Here is a 23,853-nt window from a genome sequence, read left to right as displayed (position 1 = left end):
ATCCACTTGCCTAATTTAAAGTATGTGATTCTTGTCATTAGATTATCGACTGAGAAAACAAGTTATGCAAAAGTATCCACTTGCCTCAGTTATATATATATTGTCATACCCCAAATTTTGACCACTTTGCTCTGTTTTTACCTATTTTTGTCCGTATTTTAAAACGGCTCAATTTCTCTTCTTTTCGCCTTAACCGGTTAAAATTTCTTCAGTCGTTGTTTAATAATTTAAAGTCTTTTCTCTTGCAAGTAAATTTTTTTTCACACTTTATCTAGTTGAAATCGCTTTATTTGTATTTTTTGACATTTTAATTTTTTACGCGTGCTTTTAAAGTCTTTTATTCATTTCTTCGATAAATAAACCTTTTTAGGTAAATTCCTTTTGTTCGTATGACTAAACTGTTTAAAAAGTTTTGTTCGTGTTTTAAAAACACCGCGAGTCTTAGTCGTCTCAGTCGAAGTTTCGACAGCTTTAAATTTTATTACTCTTTTATCACTTTTATTTTATTTTACAATTCTATTCTATTTTATTTTCATTTACACTATTTATTCTTTTTGCTTTTAATGTCATTTTTATTTTATTTTTATCAACAATTTGTTTTGTCTTAAGTCCACTTGTTACATTGTTATTGGACCAAAAAACATCCAAAGCATTTTCTTTCTCTCCAAGTTTCATTAAGGGCAGTCTTGTCTTTTGTCCATTCATTCCATTTAACCTAGTTGGTCCCTATATATAGACCCCCAATTATTGGTGAAAGGGGGCTGGCACTGAAACCTAGAGACTAACACTTTTTTTTGCGGCAGCCACAGAAATAAGATCAGATCTCACTTTCTTCTCAAACTTCCTCAAGAATACAATGATGAACATTCACCAAAACCCAGCAACCGAGTTCTAAATCCAGCACTACATGATAAAATTCAACTACCATCCTCAATTATCACACAAACTACAAACTGTAATCCAGTATTCATTTCTCAATTCATCACACAGAGTTGATTTATTTTCAAACTAACACCACAAATCCATTTCGCCACAATCACTATTTTCGAATCGATTTTAACAATTCAACAGTGATGACAAAATTGAGTTCAACATCAGCCTACACACAGGTTTAATCTGAGTCAGTGACAGTGCAATGAAAACAAATGGACCAAGCTTCAACGTACAACAACAACAATCGGACCTCACAGGAGCTAAATCAAACAGAACCAAGGAGAGGAAGCCGAGCAGGATTCACAAACAGTAAAGGATAAAGAAATCAAAGGAACATAATCAATATCGGAGTACAACAGTCAACAAAGTGTCTAGAAGTTTTCTGCCGTGAAGCTTTTCCGATCTACAAGAGGTAACATTCGTTTACATCCTTTTTTCTTCCTTCGTTCTGCACCGTATCTATGCTTGTGTGTATGCTCAGAAACGTGTTTGTGAAAAGTTTTGCTTGTAAAATATTTTCGTAGATCTAGAATGTTGGAGAAATGCTTTTTGGAAATTTTAAGCGTAAATTCGGATAGAGGAGAAGAAATAGAAGCTTACGGTATAAAAATTTCAAAAAAAAGAAGGGTTTCGAAAACTCCGGTACGGTGGTGCACCACCGGCCACCGCACCGGAGAAAGATTGAAGATGTGTCTTCATCTTGTTCAAATGTTTTTCCAGAAATGAGTGTAGAGAGAGAGAACGTATTTTGTTTGTTTTGGAGAGAGGATTCTTTGTCTAAAATGAACAAAATCATCAAATCCTTGTTTTTGTACCAACTCACAGTAAACCGGTTCAAGTATAAACCCGCTCCATTTTCAAAACCGAACCGGTCTGTTCTTGGCCCTGAGCCCAATTTGCTTATCAGTTCAATGTGTTGGTTACTGCTTGCTGCACCCCCTGTATTTTCTTGTTTCTTCGTTCACGCTTTCGTTTTTATTTCTTTGTTTCCATTCATTTTCATTTAACATCTTAATTAGCATACTCATTTTGTAAAAAAAAATCATCACATGCATTTTAATTCAAATAATTTTCATGCCATGCATTATTATATAGTTTTAATTACGCTTTCATGTGTTGGTTTAAAAAAGTAATAATAATCATGCTTCCATGTTCTGTGATTCAAATGGTTTAGCATGTCATGCATGGTACTGTTATAGGTTTTGTTCATCAAATTCACTTTTTATCATCACATGCATTATGGTATATATAGGTTTTAAACAAAAATCATTTCGTGCATATTATTTCTTTGTTGTTTTAACTTTGTTCTATGCATCTTATTTAGTGTCCTAATTTTATCCCATGCTTGTTATCTAATTCAGTTAGAGACAATACTTTCATCTCATGCATATTCTTACTTTTTTTAGTTCATGTAGGCTTTTGAAAGAATTTACATCATGCATTTTTGGGTGTGTTCAAATCATCTTATCAATTCATGCATTTTAAACCTATTTTGTGACTTTGCTCCAAGCATTTGAAATACTTTAAATCTCCATCACTTTTATTTTGCTTTAATGTTTTAAAAGGCAATTTATTTCATGCATTTTAAATGTTTTTACTCCACAATATCTTTTGTTAATTTTACTTTAATATATCAATTTCTACTTCATGCATTTCTTTAACATCTTGACATCTTGCTTTCTTTTTGATAATCCATATGCAATGCTTTAAGTTTTTTATCATCTTATTATGATTGCTTTATTTCTAGTATAATCTCATGCATTTTCTTCTTGCAATTTATTTAGATTCCATGATATTAGTGTGTATAATTAGGAAATGGATGTATATTTTTTTCTCATTGGTCTGTAGCTTGGCAAAGAGGCCATAGAATGTATCTAGGAATTTTTGTAATAACGTAGGTAACACAAGCACCGACACTTGCACCGACACCATATCACTTTATTTACCGCTTTACGCTCGCTTTATGTTTCACGCTATTACGCTAGCTTTCCGTTAGTTAGAAAAATCATTTTCATCTCAAAAAAAATCAAATAAGCCAAAGTCAAATTATTTTCTTAATAAACCTTGGATCCAAATCCAAGTGATTTTCCCTTTATTTTCTTAATCAAATTCCTAATTGAACTTTAATTAAACTTAGACTAAATTTCTCAAATAAAATGAAACAACCTCACTTCCATTTTATTCTTCTATACCTTGAGGTCTCGCAATCCTTCTCAAAATCATTTTCAAAATCAAATTAAAATCAACCTAACCCACAAAAAATATTTTTATAAGAGTGAACTACGGTGGTTTTGATCCCTTTTAAGGGTACGTAGGCAGAGGCTTTATTCCTTTCAAATCAATCAAATAAAAATAATCAAAACTCCAACTTCTCCTCCCTCCATTCTTTCACTACAACTTTAAACAATAAATTTCCAAATAAAAATGAAGTTAGAAAGAGGTTCTCACGGAGTACCGTGAACGACGCGGGTGCCTAACACCTTCCCGAATCGTAACCGACCCCCGGATCCAAAAAGGGTTTTTCAATCTCTTTTTCCCTTCCCAAGAATAAAACCGAGCAAGTCCGGTAGATTGAAGGTTCAAGTCCAATCAATGGCTTGACACCCGAAAATCTTGGTCTACAAAATGGCGACTTCACTGGGGATCCTACGCGGGTTAAGCCCACCTTTCTTCCTTTATTTATGCTTTACTATTTTGTATATATTTTACTTTGTTATGTGAGGGGTGAGAAAAGAAGTCCTACACCCGGACTTGAGTGAAACCTAAGATAGGACGGAGTACGATCATAGTGCCATACCAGGAGCGGTCCTGCCTATGTGTGCATGTGATATAACTCCACTCAACGTGGGTTCAAGAGTAAATATACGTCACCATGAGCAGTCGTGATTGGCGATATTATTTTTGAAACCCATCAAGCGTTGAGGACCTTTAGATTACCTTTAACCCATCTTGGCCTTTCTAGGACGTAGTGCGGTGGCTAAACCGAGAGCGGTCTTGACTTTAGTCGTCACGCGATACTACACTCAAACTAGACTTCCTTATGAATACTGTTGGTCTAGGAGCAGTCCTACGCACCGATAAGTCCATGAGGGTAGTTGTAATTTGGGAACTTGGTAGAACCTTTGTTACAAGTGCAAGTTAAACCATAGTCCTTACCAAATGGCGTTACCTCTCACCTCCAACATTTTGAATCTAACCCCTCATGTATTCTATGTATTCTAGCATAACCATGCATACATGCATTCATCCATAAACATTTTTTCCCATTCAAAAAACTATCAAAGGATTTAGCCAAGTTTTTTGTAAACATCAAAGGTATGGACCTTGTAAGAATGAACACCAAGCAATACAGCTTCAAAAAAATCTCAACTAAGCTTTTGCTTTTGTTAAGAACTTCTTCTTTGGGTTCGTTCTTACCTTTTGAAAAGGAAACTTATTGCAATATCTTTACAATTTTCAAACGAAACCATGTTCCTTTGCAATGTTTACAATTTGCCCTGACAAGTCCTTCGATAACAAAAAAATTGTATAGTTTTGCATAAACATATCATGCATCATTTGCATTCATAGTTTCCAGTTCGTGTCTCATATTGTGGTTCTTTCTACAAAAGGTCAATCTACCAGTCTACTCGCATCTACAACACTCGAGCAAATCAGAATGGATCATCTTGAACAAGAGAACCACAAGCTTCGTGAAGAGGTGACAACCCTCCGGGCCGAAAATGAGATTTTGAGGAACTTGGTATCTGTGATGACGGTTGCACAGAGTCAGCCATTATCTCTTCCAGTTGGCAGCACTCAAGCTCAGACGGTTGCTACCACTACTCCGATTTCAACAGTGTTTGCTAGTACTCCTCAACATGCTATGATGGAAGGTTATCTCTGGAGTACACCTTTAAGTTCTGCTGAAGTATTCCGTCCTGGTGTCTCTAAGGGTCAAACTTCTTTTGTGCAACAGACAAAGCATATCCCACAACCGGGCCCTTTGTTCACTCAAGCTGCTATGACCTACTCAGCTCCTTTGATTCATACTACTCAGCAGGGCCCTGGGCCAATCTATCACTCTGAAAATGTGGTTGCATACGACCGGATAGCTGAACTGGAAGAAAAGTTCGACAGAATACAGTTAGAATTAAAAGCTCTTCGTGGGAAAGAACTGTTTGGGAAAAATGCTTATGATCTTTGCTTGGTTCCTAATGTCGTGATACCACCCAAATTCAAGGTCCCTGATTTTGAGAAATACAAAGGGAACACTTGCCCTGAGCTTCATTTGATAATGTACGTGAGAAAGATGTCTGCTCAAGTAGGCAATGATGAGCTCCTTATCCACTGTTTCCAAGATAGTTTGACTGGTGCTGCATTGATATGGTACATGGGTCTGAGCAAGGATGATATCAAAACTTTCAGTGATTTGTGTGAGGCTTTCATCCAGCGATATAACTACAACTTGCACTTGGCCCCAAACAGAAAGGAACTGCAGGCCATGACTCAGAATGATAATGAATCCTTCAAAGCTTATGCCCAACGTTGGAGAGATTTAGCTGAACAAGTCCGTCCACGTCTAGAAGAGAAAGAGTTGACCGAGATTTTCCTGGAAACTCTGCATCCGTTCTATTTTGAGCATATGCTTGCAAGTGCAACTGGCGATTTCGCGGATATGATGACCGCGGGCATGCGTATCGAAGAATGGGTCCGAAAAGGATGTTTGATCAAAGAAGTTGTTCCCACTAATGGTTCAGAAGAGGAAGACCAGGAAATGAGTGTGGCAGAAAGTCAACCTCAACAACAGTATCTGGCTTATCACCCTGTTGCCGCTGTTATGTCTGTCACAAATGCTCTGCAAAGTTCGGGTTATCAACCCCAGTTTCAACAATATCAACAACAACCTCGACAACGGACTTCAAGGAAGCAGATCGATCCCATTCCCATGAAGTATGCAGAGCTGCTTCCAAAGTTGCTTGAAAGGAATTTGGTCTATACCAAGGCACCTCTGCCAATGCCAGCAAAATTGTCAGCCCGTTACAGACCCGACCTCTTTTGTGCTTTCCATCAAGGGGCACCCGGTCATGATATTGAGCACTGTTGTGCATTGCAGAAGATAGTTCAGAAGTTGATCCAGAAAAATCTCATACCTTTTGAAGAGTTTTGAATTTGAATATGCAAGTTAATCCGCTATCGGATCTTGGTGCATGGAATGTTTAGCTGGAATTGGGTCATTGCTGATGTTTATTTCTATTACTCATCTGTTTAATTAATATGTTTGTTTGTTGCTTTATGTTTTTCAAAAAAAATCCTTTCGTCCCACCCGAGACAGAAGTGAACTTGTTTAGGGCTTTTTGCTTTATGTATTTTCATCATTAATTAAAAGGTCGCCTCGATCTCGACTTTGTTTTATTTTGAGCTTTTTCTGGAAAAATGGTAATACAAAAAACCAAAAAAATTCTTTTTCTTTTTCACATACCTGCATAATCATAATGTTTATATCAATAATCAAATCATGCATTAATAAACTCGTTGAACACTTTAACCCTATGCTCTCTCTCGACTTTGAGTTCTCTGTGTTCGAAACTGAAGAAAAGGAGGATGAAAGTTTCCTAAATGTGATATATTGCCTACTGGGGCATTTTGGCCGTCGAAGCTGCAAGTATCAAGAAAGATTGTCCAGAAGAGGACTTTCATGTACAAAGACTGGCACGAGATGCTTCCATCTGCCTGTAGGGATATTGTACTTCAAGTGCACACTTTAACAGGGGCAACCCCCCACCATCCCTCAATATACAATATAAAAGCAGTGCCCCACATGGAGGTCAAAGTTTTGTCAACGGCAATTCCAATGAAAGCTAAGCTGGATTGAATTTATAAGTGTTATTGCAATGTGCCCTGTACAGTTATGTCAAAAGGATAAAGCAAGTATTTGACAAAGAAGGCTCGTCCCCGTGAAAGTCAAGAAAGTGGCTTTGTGCTAAAAAATGTGTTACCTGATTCCAGGGGCAATGTATGCCTAATTACCAAGGATAGTGATGAACTTGTGTGTCCTATGAATGCCAGTGCAGTCAAGAAATACTTTGTTAAAATAAAAAGCTCGATAAGTCGCAAACTGGAAAAAGCGGCTTAGGCAAAAAGGAGCGTCTCGATGGATTGAAAACCTGAAAGGGCGGTCCATGCAAAAGTTAGAGACATAAAAAAAAAAAAAATGATAAAAAAAAAAAAATGTGTTTATCCTGATAGGTTGACACCCGCAAGGGCGACCTATGCAAAAGTTAAGGATTATGACAAAGTAACTGCATCTGGTCGGACATGACTCACTTGGGACATTCCAGTCGTCAAAAGACTTCCGATTTATGGCAAGGTAACTGCATCAAATCAAGTATGATTCATCTGGGGCATCTTAACTGTCAAAGGACTCCCGATATAAAGCATCTGCAGGTCAAGGACTCGGAACAGTGGAATTCAAAGTTGTTAGGGGGCACAATGGTTATTGTGTTCAACGTACCTTTTCCAATATAATTACCATTTTCCAAACTTTTTAAAATCTGTGGAACCACGCCTTTGGCAGGTCACCACTCCTTTACATCTAATTTGAGCCTGTGCCTATTTATTTGAAATTCTCATTTATTCTGTTTGCATAATTTTCTTCTATTTTTGATGTGAATACTTAAAGCAAAAAATAAAAAATAAAAATCTTTTTTTTAATGTCTTTTGAAAAGCATAAACAACAGGTACATCTTCTTTGAACTTATGAGTAGTAGAAACATACATCAACATTCTACCCAAGGACAGTTAAACTCTGCAAGATAGTTATGGACAAGTGCTGTGCGATGACCTCTGTCAAAAAAAAAAAAAAGAGAGAAAAAAATACAAAAAAAAGAAGAGCTCGCTAAGTCGAAAACCCGAAAGGGCGGCTTAAGCCAAAAATGAGCGTCCCGGTGGACTGAAAACCCGAAAGGGCGGTCCAGGCAAAAATTAGGGGCATATAAAAAAATATACTCCCGGTGGATTGAAAACCTGAAAGGGCGATCCAGGCAAAAGTTAGGGATTTTCAAAAAAAAAAAAAAAAGAAGAAAAATACAAAAAATGAATAAAAGACAGAGGTATCACAGTTCAAATGGGCCAAATGAAAAGAATGCACTTTGTGCTGGCTTACGAGTGGCGACTTTTGCCAGAATGGTTGATTGATGGGTTTTATCCCGAGAAATGGCGACTTTTGCCGGTGATTTGATGAATGGCGACTCCTGCCTATGGTTTAATTGACGGTGTCTCCCATCTGTGGCTTGATTGATGTATTTTATCCCTTAGAGATGGCGACTTCTGCCAAATTGTTGATTGATGAGCTGTTTCCCCAAGAGGATTGATTATTGGGCTTTCTCCCCTCAAGTGGTTTGATTATGGGGCATTCTGTCTCCAAACGGTTGGATTATGGGGCATTCTCCCTTCAGTGGTGTGGATATGGGTTGTTCCCCCACCAGTGGTCTGAGTATGAGCTTTACCCTGACAGTGTTTAACTCATCTCCAATAATGTTATCCCCAATGAAGATTGCCGAGTGTTTGTACTGCGGTGTCTGTCTATCTCTCATCTTACCTATCCTCTTTTGTTTCATCAAGTTCACCGGTCATATACAGTCATACATTCATACATTCATGTACTCATACATTCATTCATACATGTATTCATGCATATAAACATTCATGCACATATTGCATGCAGACAAATATCATTGCATTTACCACCTCGTGTCTTATTTCAACTGTATCTCATAAAAGCGTCTACCCCAGTGTGTCTGGTCCAGGGATGTCATTCACTGTAAGCCGAGTGGATTCTCGCAAAACTGTTATAAAGCCGAGTGGATTCTCGCAAACACTTTTATCAAAAGCCGAGTAGATTCTCGCAAACCGTTCATCAAAAGCCGAGTGGATTCTCGCAAACCCTTCGTCAAAAGCCGAGTGGATTCTCGCAAACATTTCGTCAAAAGCCGAGTGGATTCTCGCAAACCTTTCATCACAAGCCGAGTGGATTCTCGCAAACATTTCGTCAAAAGCCGAGTGGATTCTCGCAAACCTTTCATCACAAGCCGAGTGGATTCTCGCAAACATTTCGTCAAAAGCCGAGTGGATTCTCGCAAACCTTTCATCACAAGCCGAGTGGATTCTCGCAAACCTCTTATCAAAAGCCGAGTGGATTCTCGCAAACCTTTCATCAAAAGCCGAGTGGATTCTCGCAAACCTTTCATCAAAAGCCGAGTGGATTCTCGCAAACCTTTCATCACAAGCCGAGTGGATTCTCGCAAACCCTTCATCAAAAGCCGAGTGGATTCTCGCAAACATTTATTTTGCTTCAAAAGGTCAGTCCCAAACCACGGACAGCTTGTGTTTACCTGTCATTCCCTTAATATGTCGTCCCCTTTAATTCATAAATGTCACCAATCAATTTGTGTTCAAGTGGTAGATCCCATCCAATAATCACTTTATCAATACTAATCAATATAGACAAGCTTTATCTTCTGTACTTTCGTCCTTACCACGGGCTGTCGGTAATGGACAAGCTTTACTTTCCGTCTTAAGCTTTATTTTCCGTATCAAGCTTTATTTGCCGGCTCAAGCTTTATTTTCCTTCTCAAGCTTTATCTTCCATCTGAGCTTTATCTTCAGTCCAAGCTTTATCTCCCGTCTGAGCTTTATGTTCCGTTCAAGCTTTATCTTCCGTATGTTCGTCTTTATCACGGCAGTTGGTAATAGACAGGCTTTATCTCCCCAGTGATACCTATCAGTTTATTCTTGTCAACTTTGCATTCATACTTGCATCACATACATTCATATCATTATATTCATCGCATTCTTAGCTTTTCAGCTGGTCAAAATTTGGTGTACTTAAGTATTTAAGTCTCTTCGACCCATCGATTTAAAAGTCTTCTTTCAAATCTTCGTGACGAAGAAACTTAAATAGGGGCATCTGTCATACCCCAAATTTTGACCACTTTGCTCTGTTTTTACCTATTTTTGTCCGTATTTTAAAACGGCTCAATTTCTCTTCTTTTCGCCTTAACCGGTTAAAATTTCTTCAGTCGTTGTTTAATAATTTAAAGTCTTTTCTCTTGCAAGTAAATTTTTTTTCACACTTTATCTAGTTGAAATCGCTTTATTTGTATTTTTTGACATTTTAATTTTTTACGCGTGCTTTTAAAGTCTTTTATTCATTTCTTCGATAAATAAACCTTTTTAGGTAAATTCCTTTTGTTCGTATGACTAAACTGTTTAAAAAGTTTTGTTCGTGTTTTAAAAACACCGCGAGTCTTAGTCGTCTCAGTCGAAGTTTCGACAGCTTTAAATTTTATTACTCTTTTATCACTTTTATTTTATTTTACAATTCTATTCTATTTTATTTTCATTTACACTATTTATTCTTTTTGCTTTTAATGTCATTTTTATTTTATTTTTATCAACAATTTGTTTTGTCTTAAGTCCACTTGTTACATTGTTATTGGACCAAAAAACATCCAAAGCATTTTCTTTCTCTCCAAGTTTCATTAAGGGCAGTCTTGTCTTTTGTCCATTCATTCCATTTAACCTAGTTGGTCCCTATATATAGACCCCCAATTATTGGTGAAAGGGGGCTGGCACTGAAACCTAGAGACTAACACTTTTTTTTGCGGCAGCCACAGAAATAAGATCAGATCTCACTTTCTTCTCAAACTTCCTCAAGAATACAATGATGAACATTCACCAAAACCCAGCAACCGAGTTCTAAATCCAGCACTACATGATAAAATTCAACTACCATCCTCAATTATCACACAAACTACAAACTGTAATCCAGTATTCATTTCTCAATTCATCACACAGAGTTGATTTATTTTCAAACTAACACCACAAATCCATTTCGCCACAATCACTATTTTCAAATCGATTTTAACAATTCAACAGTGATGACAAAATTGAGTTCAACATCAGCCTACACACAGGTTTAATCTGAGTCAGTGACAGTGCAATGAAAACAAATGGACCAAGCTTCAACGTACAACAACAACAATCGGACCTCACAGGAGCTAAATCAAACAGAACCAAGGAGAGGAAGCCGAGCAGGATTCACAAACAGTAAAGGATAAAGAAATCAAAGGAACATAATCAATATCGGAGTACAACAGTCAACAAAGTGTCTAGAAGTTTTCTGCCGTGAAGCTTTTCCGATCTACAAGAGGTAACATTCGTTTACATCCTTTTTTCTTCCTTCGTTCTGCACCGTATCTATGCTTGTGTGTATGCTCAGAAACGTGTTTGTGAAAAGTTTTGCTTGTAAAATATTTTCGTAGATCTAGAATGTCGGAGAAATGCTTTTTGGAAATTTTAAGCGTAAATTCGGATAGAGGAGAAGAAATAGAAGCTTACGGTATAAAAATTTCAAAAAAAAGAAGGGTTTCGAAAACTCCGGTACGGTGGTGCACCACCGGCCACCGCACCGGAGAAAGATTGAAGATGTGTCTTCATCTTGTTCAAATGTTTTTCCAGAAATGAGTGTAGAGAGAGAGAACGTATTTTGTTTGTTTTGGAGAGAGGATTCTTTGTCTAAAATGAACAAAATCATCAAATCCTTGTTTTTGTACCAACTCACAGTAAACCGGTTCAAGTATAAACCCGCTCCATTTTCAAAACCGAACCGGTCTGTTCTTGGCCCTGAGCCCAATTTGCTTATCAGTTCAATGTGTTGGTTACTGCTTGCTGCACCCCCTGTATTTTCTTGTTTCTTCGTTCACGCTTTCGTTTTTATTTCTTTGTTTCCATTCATTTTCATTTAACATCTTAATTAGCATACTCATTTTGTAAAAAAAAATCATCACATGCATTTTAATTCAAATAATTTTCATGCCATGCATTATTATATAGTTTTAATTACGCTTTCATGTGTTGGTTTAAAAAAGTAATAATAATCATGCTTCCATGTTCTGTGATTCAAATGGTTTAGCATGTCATGCATGGTACTGTTATAGGTTTTGTTCATCAAATTCACTTTTTATCATCACATGCATTATGGTATATATAGGTTTTAAACAAAAATCATTTCGTGCATATTATTTCTTTGTTGTTTTAACTTTGTTCTATGCATCTTATTTAGTGTCCTAATTTTATCCCATGCTTGTTATCTAATTCAGTTAGAGACAATACTTTCATCTCATGCATATTCTTACTTTTTTTAGTTCATGTAGGCTTTTGAAAGAATTTACATCATGCATTTTTGGGTGTGTTCAAATCATCTTATCAATTCATGCATTTTAAACCTATTTTGTGACTTTGCTCCAAGCATTTGAAATACTTTAAATCTCCATCACTTTTATTTTGCTTTAATGTTTTAAAAGGCAATTTATTTCATGCATTTTAAATGTTTTTACTCCACAATATCTTTTGTTAATTTTACTTTAATATATCAATTTCTACTTCATGCATTTCTTTAACATCTTGACATCTTGCTTTCTTTTTGATAATCCATATGCAATGCTTTAAGTTTTTTATCATCTTATTATGATTGCTTTATTTCTAGTATAATCTCATGCATTTTCTTCTTGCAATTTATTTAGATTCCATGATATTAGTGTGTATAATTAGGAAATGGATGTATATTTTTTTCTCATTGGTCTGTAGCTTGGCAAAGAGGCCATAGAATGTATCTAGGAATTTTTGTAATAACGTAGGTAACACAAGCACCGACACTTGCACCGACACCATATCACTTTATTTACCGCTTTACGCTCGCTTTATGTTTCACGCTATTACGCTAGCTTTCCGTTAGTTAGAAAAATCATTTTCATCTCAAAAAAAATCAAATAAGCCAAAGTCAAATTATTTTCTTAATAAACCTTGGATCCAAATCCAAGTGATTTTCCCTTTATTTTCTTAATCAAATTCCTAATTGAACTTTAATTAAACTTAGACTAAATTTCTCAAATAAAATGAAACAACCTCACTTCCATTTTATTCTTCTATACCTTGAGGTCTCGCAATCCTTCTCAAAATCATTTTCAAAATCAAATTAAAATCAACCTAACCCACAAAAAATATTTTTATAAGAGTGAACTACGGTGGTTTTGATCCCTTTTAAGGGTACGTAGGCAGAGGCTTTATTCCTTTCAAATCAATCAAATAAAAATAATCAAAACTCCAACTTCTCCTCCCTCCATTCTTTCACTACAACTTTAAACAATAAATTTCCAAATAAAAATGAAGTTAGAAAGAGGTTCTCACGGAGTACCGTGAACGACGCGGGTGCCTAACACCTTCCCGAATCGTAACCGACCCCCGGATCCAAAAAGGGTTTTTCAATCTCTTTTTCCCTTCCCAAGAATAAAACCGAGCAAGTCCGGTAGATTGAAGGTTCAAGTCCAATCAATGGCTTGACACCCGAAAATCTTGGTCTACATATATATATATATATATATATATATATATATATATATATATATATATATATATATATATATATATATATGGGGTTTGCTAGGATACACCCACTAGTTTTTATTAAGGTGTGTTTTAGCAAAGATATACCTAAAAAGTTGTTAAATACACCTTAAGGTGAATGTTGCTAAAACACACCTTCTAAAAAATAAGTGGGTGTATGTTAGCAACTCCTATAGGCATTTGCTAAGATACACCCACTTATTTTTAAGAAGGTGTGTTTTAGCAAGTTATAACTAAAAAGTAGTTAAATACACCTTAAGGTGTAGCTTGCTAAAACACTCCCACATAAAAACTAGTGGGTGTGTTCTAGCAAATCCCTATATGTGTATATATATATATATATATATATATATATATATATATATATATATATATATATATATATATATATATATATATATAGTGAAACAAGAGTATCATTTATTTCCTGTGACAATGGAAAGTAGACTATAAAAATCATAAATGCATTTTTGACCTCCTATCTTTGCGAAACTTGATTTTGCAGTATTATCTCAACTTCTTCGGCACCAATGAATCAACAAGAGAATAAGACTCAGGAAAAATTTGCCTCGACCTCACCCATTTACTCATTAAAAATTCGAACCCAAAAAAACACAGTACACAGATATATACACAATTAGAAATTAGATGAGAATTATACAAGATCTGAAACCCTAAAAATTGATCGAAAGCAAACCTTGACATCATAAAGATTGGAGGTCAAAAGTGCATTTATGGCAAAAAGAAATTGATAAGAGCATCCACAATGGAGACCCTCAACTTTGAGGTCTTAAATGGGTCCCACATTGACACATCACTTTTTTATTATTTTTTAATAATAGTACCTAATAGGTACTTGATGAAGTAGTTTTGCATCAAAAACAAGATAAGTATTTGTATCGTCTCCACAGGGATTAGTGCGACATCACGGATATTTCAACATCAAATATCATTCTAAGTAAAAAGGGTGATTGTTTGTTTGAATTTACAACTATGTTAACTAAATGCAAAAAGTAAAAGATGAGATTAATAAGGATTGAAACTTGTTAGGAGTAGCGTTCCTTAACCAAGCGTCACACGTAAACTAATGATCCATACGAATTCTAGCTTTATAAACAACATTATCACAATCAATTCTAAACTATCCTTCGTGTCCAAAGCGATATAATTAATTCTAAGGTATCGTTTAAATATTCGTGTCCAAATCCCTTAAACGATAACAAAGTCGATCGAATAACCTAATCGACCGTGTCCATCCTGATTAAGTATCCGAAAGCATTTAACTCTTGATTATGGTGATTATCACAAGATTAACAAACTTGTCAAGAATGATATAACCTAAGATATATTGCTACTCTAGCTCTAGATTCAAGAGTTTGTGTCCAAATCATCTTGAATCTCATTGAAAGCATTAACACAAGAATAACAACAATATTGAATATAAATTGCTAGAATCATATTTTGCAAGATCAAAAGATTACATGTTAGCAAGAATCAAGTACCTCTCATCCCAACAAAGAGTGTTTAGCTACACATCATCATGGAAGCCTTGCAAGGATGGATTGAAAAGGAAGGAACCATTACACTTGTGATGTCTCAACAAAGGAATAAGGATCCAACTTCCAAAATCACTCTCACTTCATATGATCTACCCTATTTTCTCTCTAAGATATTACAATGAAAACTAAGAGAAAAGCTATGAAAAACTAACTAAGTTACTAAGACTAATATGAACTATATATCTCTCTAATGAAATTCTAATAATATATAATATATCAAGCCCAAAATATCTAAATAATATCTAACATAATATCTAACATAATATCTAAATAATATCTAACATAATATCTTCCAAGAATAGCAAGTGGGCCACTTGAATTGAGCAAACCGCCTAACTTACGCTAATAGCGCCAAAATCGCTAATAGCGAAATTTCTTTAAGCTCCAGATACGCCAATAGCGTATCTCTCTGGACTTTGACACTTCTTTGAACACGCTAATAGCGTAGAACACGTTATTAGCGCCATTTCTTCAAGCTTGCTGGACAGCTTTTACCATTTTGTACTTTTTCATGATGAATTGGACTTTGATCAGTGTCTTGAGGCTAATTACTGCACAAAAGGATAGAATAAGATAAGTAAAGCGTAATAAGGCATTTAACGCTTATTTCTCGGCTTTTCCTTCAATTACTTGCAAAGCAAGCAACAAAATGTGCTTAAAATATAACATGAATTTAACACTTTTATGACACTTATCACTCTCCCCAACTTAACTCTTTGATTATCCTCAAACAAAGGATTGAAAATCAAACAAGTTAATGACAAGACACAAGTACAAAAGGCTTTGAAAACTTTCTCAGATGAATGATTCAAAATGAATGCGCGTGCAAGGCTAAGTTTCCAACTAATTTAGAATTCTACTACTAATATGAGATGAGTCCTATGTACAAAGCTCATGCCAAATAGTTCAAAACAATAATACATATATTCACGAACCACACCTAACACACTTCTTTGAAAGTAGATAAACAATTGACAACAAATAAGTGAGGGTTATGAACACACATCCGGAAATCAAGTTAACATTCCAATCAAGTTATGTGTCCATCCAAATATCATTTCAAAAGGCATAAAAACATGGATCAAAAGGTCTTTGAGGGTTATAACTTGGCTTGGCTACAAAAGAAATGTCATATGTGGGGCAATTGAAATCAAAAAGCCTAACAACTAGGAACATTCCTTGTATCAACCATTAAAGTCCACAATCTTCCCTACCAATTATTACAAACCCTTGGTGTTCACATGAGATACACTTTGATCTTGACAACTTATTCTCTTTTTGGATTTTTCTTTCTTTTCCTCTTTTTCTATTTTTTCTTTTCATGTACACATTGTTTTCTTTTCTTTTGTATTTACAACACCATGTTGTCTTGATCAAAGATAAAATTACACCATTGTACTTGACATAAGATTTACATCTACCTTCTCTCCCCAACTTGAATCAAAATACACCCTATTTGAATGTTCCTTTACTCTAAGGCAAAAGGGACAAATAACAATGAAAGTTTAGGGTTCAACAATTAAAAACAACTCAGAGTCCTAAAGTGCGTCAAAAATGAACTGGATATTGAAAAGTTTTAAAGGCAAATTCATCAAGCATTGTGCTTATGAATTGACAGTTCATAATTGAGGACTCCGATTCATTTGGCTCAAGTGGGTTAGCAAATACTCGCTCTTCTCACAAGGTAGGCTATTTGTGGTCAAATACGTTTCTCTCATTAACAAAAATATGCCTTGATCACTTTCATGCCTTCACACAATTTTAAAACAAATATCGGATTTAAAATAACACAATTGAGTTAAACAATGAATCCGGTCTCCTTGCATATGTACAAACATTTGAGGTTTCCTCACTTTTAGGCTAGTACTACGTGGTTCACAAACAAATAAATTATTGTAAAGAACTAAATGAAATGAAATTTGCACAAAGTACTCGTTCCATATTCGAGTAAAAACCTAGAAAAACTGGAAACTTGTACCTTGGCTTTGTGCTTTAATCACAACTATGAATCATTATCAATCATCTGCGATTTAAAATTAAGCAAGAGTGATACAAATGAAGCTTCCATGATTCTCAAAACAAAATGAAGTACTTAATCAACAAAAAATGCTAACACATTATTCAACATAAAACATAGTACTAATAAAACAAAATACGAGTTCATGTGCCAAAATGAAACAAACAACAGAAGCAAACTAGTGTTTAAAGGTATCAAGAAAGAAAACAAAAAACCCAACTATGCTTGCTCGCAATTGCGAGCTGTTTTTACTCGCCATTGCGAGTTGTGTCAGTTCAGGATTCTGCTCTCTGTTTAACTTCTGTTTTTGCTGTTTTGATGCATGCACATGACTCCTAGACTTATTATGCATTAAAACAGTAAATGAATTGGGTTGCCTCCCAACAAGCGCTTGTTTAACGTCGTTAACTCGACGCCTTTTTCGTTAGGGTGGCCAAAATGAGACGGACAACACATCATCCTTTGTGTTCCTTCTCTGTGGGAGGAATTCCATGAACTTTAAGTACAGATGATGTGGAGTCCATGTCCTCCTTAACTTTGATTTGAACAAGGCGAAAATTTCATCAATGACCCGGTCAATTTCAGCCTTGCTCACTTTCTTCCCCTTTTGTTCAAATGTTTCTTCCTTGCTAAGTAACCGTTCCTTTCTCTCTACCACCTCTATCACTTCTCCGCTATCAACAGTTTTGTCCTCTTCAGCAAATGACCTTTCTTGAGGAAGTTCGATTTCATGTGGTGGACCACATTCCTCTACTATTGCATCTTCCTCAAGTTCAACAACACCTTCTCCAACAATCTCTCCGTCATGAGTGGATTGAATGTTGACTTGATTATCCATGATTTTAGCTTGAATCATCTCCAACTGAATTGATAAATTCCTCAATCTTTGGTTGGTATTTTGCATGTTTATCATGGATTGTTGCATGAAGATATTCAAAGTATTTTCCACATTGGTCATTCGTTCATCTTCAAAAGGATATTGCTGATGCTGTTGATATGGTTCATACTCGGGTGGAGTGTAGAAGTTGTTATAACCATGATCAGCCATGATTTTGTCTAGGTGATGATCTGAAATTGAAACAACTAACAAGAAACTTTTCTTTGTTTATCAAAGAGGGGTTAGTGGTAACAACTATTAAGTAAAAAAAAATATTTACGGAATATGTACGAATACTTAAAACAATAAATCAATCGTTCTATCTATGATATCTAAACACCAATCCCCGGCAACGACGCCATTTTGATGAAGTAGTTTTGCATCAAAAACAAGATAAGTATTTGTATCGTCTCCACAGGGATTAGTGCAACATCACGGATATTTCAACATCAAATATCATTCTAAGTAAAAAGGGTGATTGATTGTTTGTTTGAATTTACAACTATGTTAACTAAATGCAAAAAGTAAAAGATGAGATTAATAAGGATTGAAACTTGTTAGGAGTAGCGTTCCTTAACCAAGCGTCACACGTAAACTAATGATCCATACGAATTCTAGCTTTATAAACAACATTATCACAATCAATTCTAAACTATCCTTCGTGTCCAAAGCGATATAATTAATTCTAAGGTATCGTTTAAACATTCGTGTCCAAATCCCTTAAACGATAACAAAGTCGATCGAATAACCTAATCGACCGTGTCCAGCCTGATTAAGTATCCGAAAGCATTTAACTCTTGATTATGGTGATTATCACAAGATTAACAAACTTGTCAAGAATGATATAACCTAAGATATATTGCTACTCTAGCTCTAGATTCAAGAGTTTGTGTCCAAATCATCTTGAATCTCATTGAAAGCATTAACACAAGAATAACAACAATATTGAATATAAATTGGTAGAATCATATTTTGCAAGATCAAAAGATTACATGTTAGCAAGAATCAAGTACCTCTCATCCCAACAAAGAGTGTTTAGCTACACATCATCATGGAAGCCTTGCAAGGATGGATTGAAAAGGAAGGAACCATTACACTTGTGATGTCTCAACAAAGGAATAAGGATCCAACTTCCAAAATCACTCTCACTTCATATGATCTACCCTATTTTCTCTCTAAGATATTACAATGAAAACTAAGAGAAAAGCTATGAAAAACTAACTAAGTTACTAAGACTAATATGAACTATATATCTCTCTAATGAAATTCTAATAATATATAATATATCAAGCCCAAAATATCTAAATAATATCTAACATAATATCTAACATAATATCTAAATAATATCTAACATAATATCTTCCAAGAATAGCAAGTGGGCCACTTGAATTGAGCAAACCGCCTAACTTACGCTAATAGCGCCAAAATCGCTAATAGCGAAATTTCTTTAAGCTCCAGATACGCCAATAGCGTATCTCTCTGGACTTTGACACTTCTTTGAACACGCTAATAGCGTAGAACACGCTATTAGCGCCATTTCTTCAAGCTTGCTGGACAACTTTTACCATTTTGTACTTTTTCATGATGAATTGGACTTTGATCAGTGTCTTGAGGCTAATTACTGCACAAAAGGATAGAGTAATGATAAGTAAAGCGTAATAAGGCATTTAACGCTTATTTCTCGGCTTTTCCTTCAATTACTTGCAAAGCAAGCAACAAAATGTGCTTAAAATATAACATGAATTTAACACTTTTATGACACTTATCAGTACTCAACCACTACAATGGAGATCTTCCAACAAAAGGTCTAAATAGGACCTACCAATAACATTAAAAACCAAGGTAAATTGCAATTGAAAAGCAATAGTACAATGACATTGATTATTTTAAGCAAAAGTAATGTGGACCCATTTAAGCATTGAGGTCTTAAGTGAGACCCTGGATCTTAGAAGACCCCCAAAAAATTTCTCCACAATGGAGGTACCTATTAGATATCGGGTCTTAAATAGTTAAGACCCTACCATTGTGGATGGTCTAAGTACTTGTAATTTTCTATACACTTAGCACTACTTTAGCATAGCACCTGGACAAATAAAAAATGCTAGTCTAGCTAGTTCATTAGGGAGAGGATTTCTACTAGACCACTACCACAAAACTGCAGACAAATATATGAGCAGTTTATTAAATGCTGGCAAAACTTCAGTTTGGACCACGAAATAATATATCTTCCATGTGCTAATCAAAGTAGAGCAGGTAAATAATTTACGACAGAATAAGCAGTTAAATAAGGATAATAATGTATGCTGACAACTTTAATATAAAAATTGAAATTGATTGCGACTAAAAATGCTATAGTGAATAAACCATCAATTTTTTTGTCACATTGTAGTGTCTATAATTCATCCTATAAGATGAATAAATAGAGTGTTTAAGTTCAAACTTCAATCTCTACATATAACAATATATTGTCTCTGTCAAGAAAAAATCATCAATTTAATAACTTAACTATCACCCTCTCTTTAATTTAGTTCTTAAACTATATAAATAAAATAAGTACTCCTTAAATTATATAAAAAATTCTTTAATTGAGTCCATAAAATAAACAAAAATCTACCAATTTAGTCCCTATAGATCTTAACAACATGGATTAAATTGGCAAATTTTATATAATTTAAAAACTACTTATTATATTTATATAATTTAAGAGCTAAATTTATTAATAGTGATAATTTATGAAGTAATTTGATGGTTTATTTCCCTATATTGGATGTGCAAAATCTTTATATCAAAGGCTCAACCTACCCAATATTATAGTCCTTTTGAAAATATTTATTTTTGGGGTGAAACAGTCGTTTGAAAATATAATTAATTTTTGAAATGCTAACATTATTGGATATTAATGGAATGGCTATTATTACACTAAACCTTATTACCACCCGCAAAAAGCTTCATTGCCCAAAAAAAATTACATTCAACTTTATGAGAAATATATTAAGAACAGGTAAATTTCATTTTATAGAGCAAAGCTGCTAACATTTTGAGGAGAACCCCTAAAAAAACATTTTGTCGGGAAATAAAGTGTGCGTTTGTTTAAGATAGAGTAGAATTTTTGTTATGTAATTTTAAATAAACACAAAGTAACTTGGGATTTTCCTATAAATAAAAATTAATCTCTAGTTTTTTTTTAAAAAAAAAAAAAGGAAAGAAAAAATTATTATTAATAGTAGTGACACTGGTGTTCATTTTACAATTATCAATACCAGTAACATCGTCAAAATGGGATAATGATACTACCTCCGTCCCGGTATAATTGACCTACTTTGGTTTTTCACACAGATTAAGAAAAGTGTATAAATAAAGGGGAAAGTGGAATATATTGTATTGGAAATGATAAAAGTAGTACTCCCTCCGTTCCTTTTTAAGTGTCATTTTTTGAGAAATTTTTTGTTCCTATTTAACTGTCACTTTCAAAGTTCAATGCAACAATAAATGTTGTTTTACCAACATTACCCTTAGTTATTCATTGTGGAGAGAGAAATATATGAAATAAGATATTAAATGATTAAGACTATTATAGTAAAAGTATAGATTATTGTATAAGAAAAAGTAACATTTATTGAGTGTCTTGGTTTGTGTAAAATGTTAAAAAGTGACGCTTAAAAAGGAACGGAGGTAGTATTATTTAATATTATATTGTATTGGGAATGATGAACGTTGTATTGAAAATTGAAATGGGTCAGTTATTTTGGGACACTTTTTTTTAGAAAATGGGTCAGTTATTCCAGGACGGAGCGAGTATGATGTTGGAGCCACCAAATTGTATAGCTTGGTCAGAGGGAATAACTATAAACCAAGCTTCATTGGCCAAAGCTCGGGTTGCACTTCAGTCCTTTATGGCGCCCAAGGCACCTGCCTTTGAACAAATCAGGTTGTGCCAGCTGTGCTGGTCCTTTATTTTTAATAAAAAAAAAGTTGATTAAACGTGGAAGAGTGATAGCGCTTTCTTCACCTTCCTCTCTTTCTCTCTTTCTTTCTCCAGTTCAACCCACCACCCACCGTCCACCGCCACCCGCTTCCACGTCGTCGTTCATCTTTCTGTCACCACCGGCATCGTTCTTACCCCGTTAAAAGCAACCCAAGTCAGAGTAAAAGCAAATAATGAAGAAACTGGAAATATACTATAATAAGGGAAACTAAGAAAACCAAACCGAAAAGTGAGATTCAAATAATATCCAACAAAACACAGAGAAGAACACAACGAAATTGAGGAACAATATATTAAGGGAAAAAATTTAAAGGAGGCAAAAATCTTTGGAGAAGATTACTCTGTATAGGATGATGATGAATTTCCAATATACATGAAGCAAAACCAAGCAATAAAGTTTTTACTAAACCATTTTTTTTCTTACAAATCACTCTACGTATACCCAACTTCTATATAATCTAAAATATATTTCATATTATATATTTCAAACAAAATGTATTTTCATAAAAATTACAAGACGCGAGAAAGATAGAAGATAAAAAAAAATAGGGAAATGATAACTGGTGCTCCCGGAGCATTAATTAAAGACCTTAAATGATAATTTTTTTATAGAAGTTTGTGTAATCAATGTATTGAAAACTAAAAACTTTGATACTCCCTCCATCCCGACCTATTTGACAATTTACAATATTGACTTAACATGTTTTGACCGTATTTTTCTATCAACATACAAAGAAAAACAGTACTCCCTCCGTCCCAATTTATTTGACCCCTTGGCTCATTTCACACAGATTAAGAAAAATGTATAAATAAAGGGGAAAGTGGAATATATTGTATTGAGAATGATAAAAGTAATATTATTTAGTGTTATATTGTATTGAGAATGATGAAAGTTGTATTGAAAATTGAAATGGCTCAGTTATTTTGGGACACTTTTTTTTAGAAAATGGGTCAGATATTCCGGGACGGAGGGAGTATCATATAAGATGTTGTTGGATTCGTCTCAATGTGTATTTTTAAAATATTAAATTTTCATAATTTTTTTTAATAGAGAATTAAAGATATTGAAAATAAAAAACATGCATTAATATGTGTGTCAGAGTCAATCGTGTCAAATAATATGGGATGAAGGGAGTATTATTAAAAAATAGTTACTTAATTTAGTATATTTAAAGAGTGCTCGGAAGCACTCGTTAACGAGAAGAAAAAAAAATAATAGCCTTCATTTTATTTTGGTCAAAAGGTGAGCCATTCATGTGTGCATGCTTTACAGAGATAAAAGGGGTTTGATTGGGCTAGAGATGGGGCCAACAACTTTAAAGAGTGGACCCAACTAGCCACATGTATTGTAGAAAAAACAGAGAGTAATGGGAAATAGTTACTATTAGGAAAGAGAAAATTGTTGTTCACACGTTTGAGAAGGCTGAAACACACATGTAAAATACGCTTTTGCCCCCTCGGTGCCGAGGAATTTAAAATCCAGCTGCAGTTAGCTGCCAAGGAAAACTTCGGCAATTAACTGCCGAGGAAAAGCAGTTTGATTCACAAACCCACAAGAAGCTCGTACCAAGCTTCAACAAACACACAACCCATGAAGGAGAATCTGATATTTAATTGACCTTAGATCCCACAATGTTAATCTAAGAGTCACCATTTGTTTATATATCTAATCTTCCTTTCTATTTTAAAGAAAACTCTTAGATGTCAGATTTGTTTATTTAAAAAGGTGACTTTGTACACAATAAGGGTGGGTGATGGTTGGAAGGATATCTATGAAACCTGATGTCACTGTTACAAGCTGTGAGAACACTCATGATCCGATCTGATGTAATGGATCTGAATTTGGTGATTACCGAGCTGGATTAAATGATTTTCCAAATTGGATTCTCCTTCCATGCTGTTGCCAAAATGATAATTTGTTACAGAGAAGAACAATTGAAGGGGATAAGTGGGAAAAAAGGAGAATTTTTATCCCACTTCAACTTAAGATTTTCAATTATTTTTTATTGGTGTAATGTGTGTTTGGATCTGGTGAGCA

At 34.7% G+C, this 23,853-nt stretch overlaps 1 protein-coding gene across 1 annotated transcript; it reads left to right on the top strand.

The window, feature by feature from the left end:
- The first annotated feature begins 762 nt into the window (after positions 1–762).
- On the top strand, positions 763–13,075 carry LOC146904696 (uncharacterized). The gene has a single exon (XM_085723496.1). The coding sequence runs from the start codon at positions 4,592–4,594 to the stop codon at positions 6,080–6,082; it is 1,491 nt and encodes a 496-aa protein (XP_085579622.1). The 5' UTR covers positions 763–4,591; the 3' UTR covers positions 6,083–13,075.
- The last annotated feature ends 10,778 nt before the right edge of the window (positions 13,076–23,853 follow it).

Source organism: Medicago sativa, chromosome 7 (genome assembly GCF_051527215.1).
Source record: "Medicago sativa cultivar Bolivia chromosome 7, Bolivia_mono, whole genome shotgun sequence".
NCBI lineage: Eukaryota > Viridiplantae > Streptophyta > Magnoliopsida > Fabales > Fabaceae > Medicago > Medicago sativa.
This window is presented reverse-complemented; position numbering and strand designations above follow the sequence as displayed.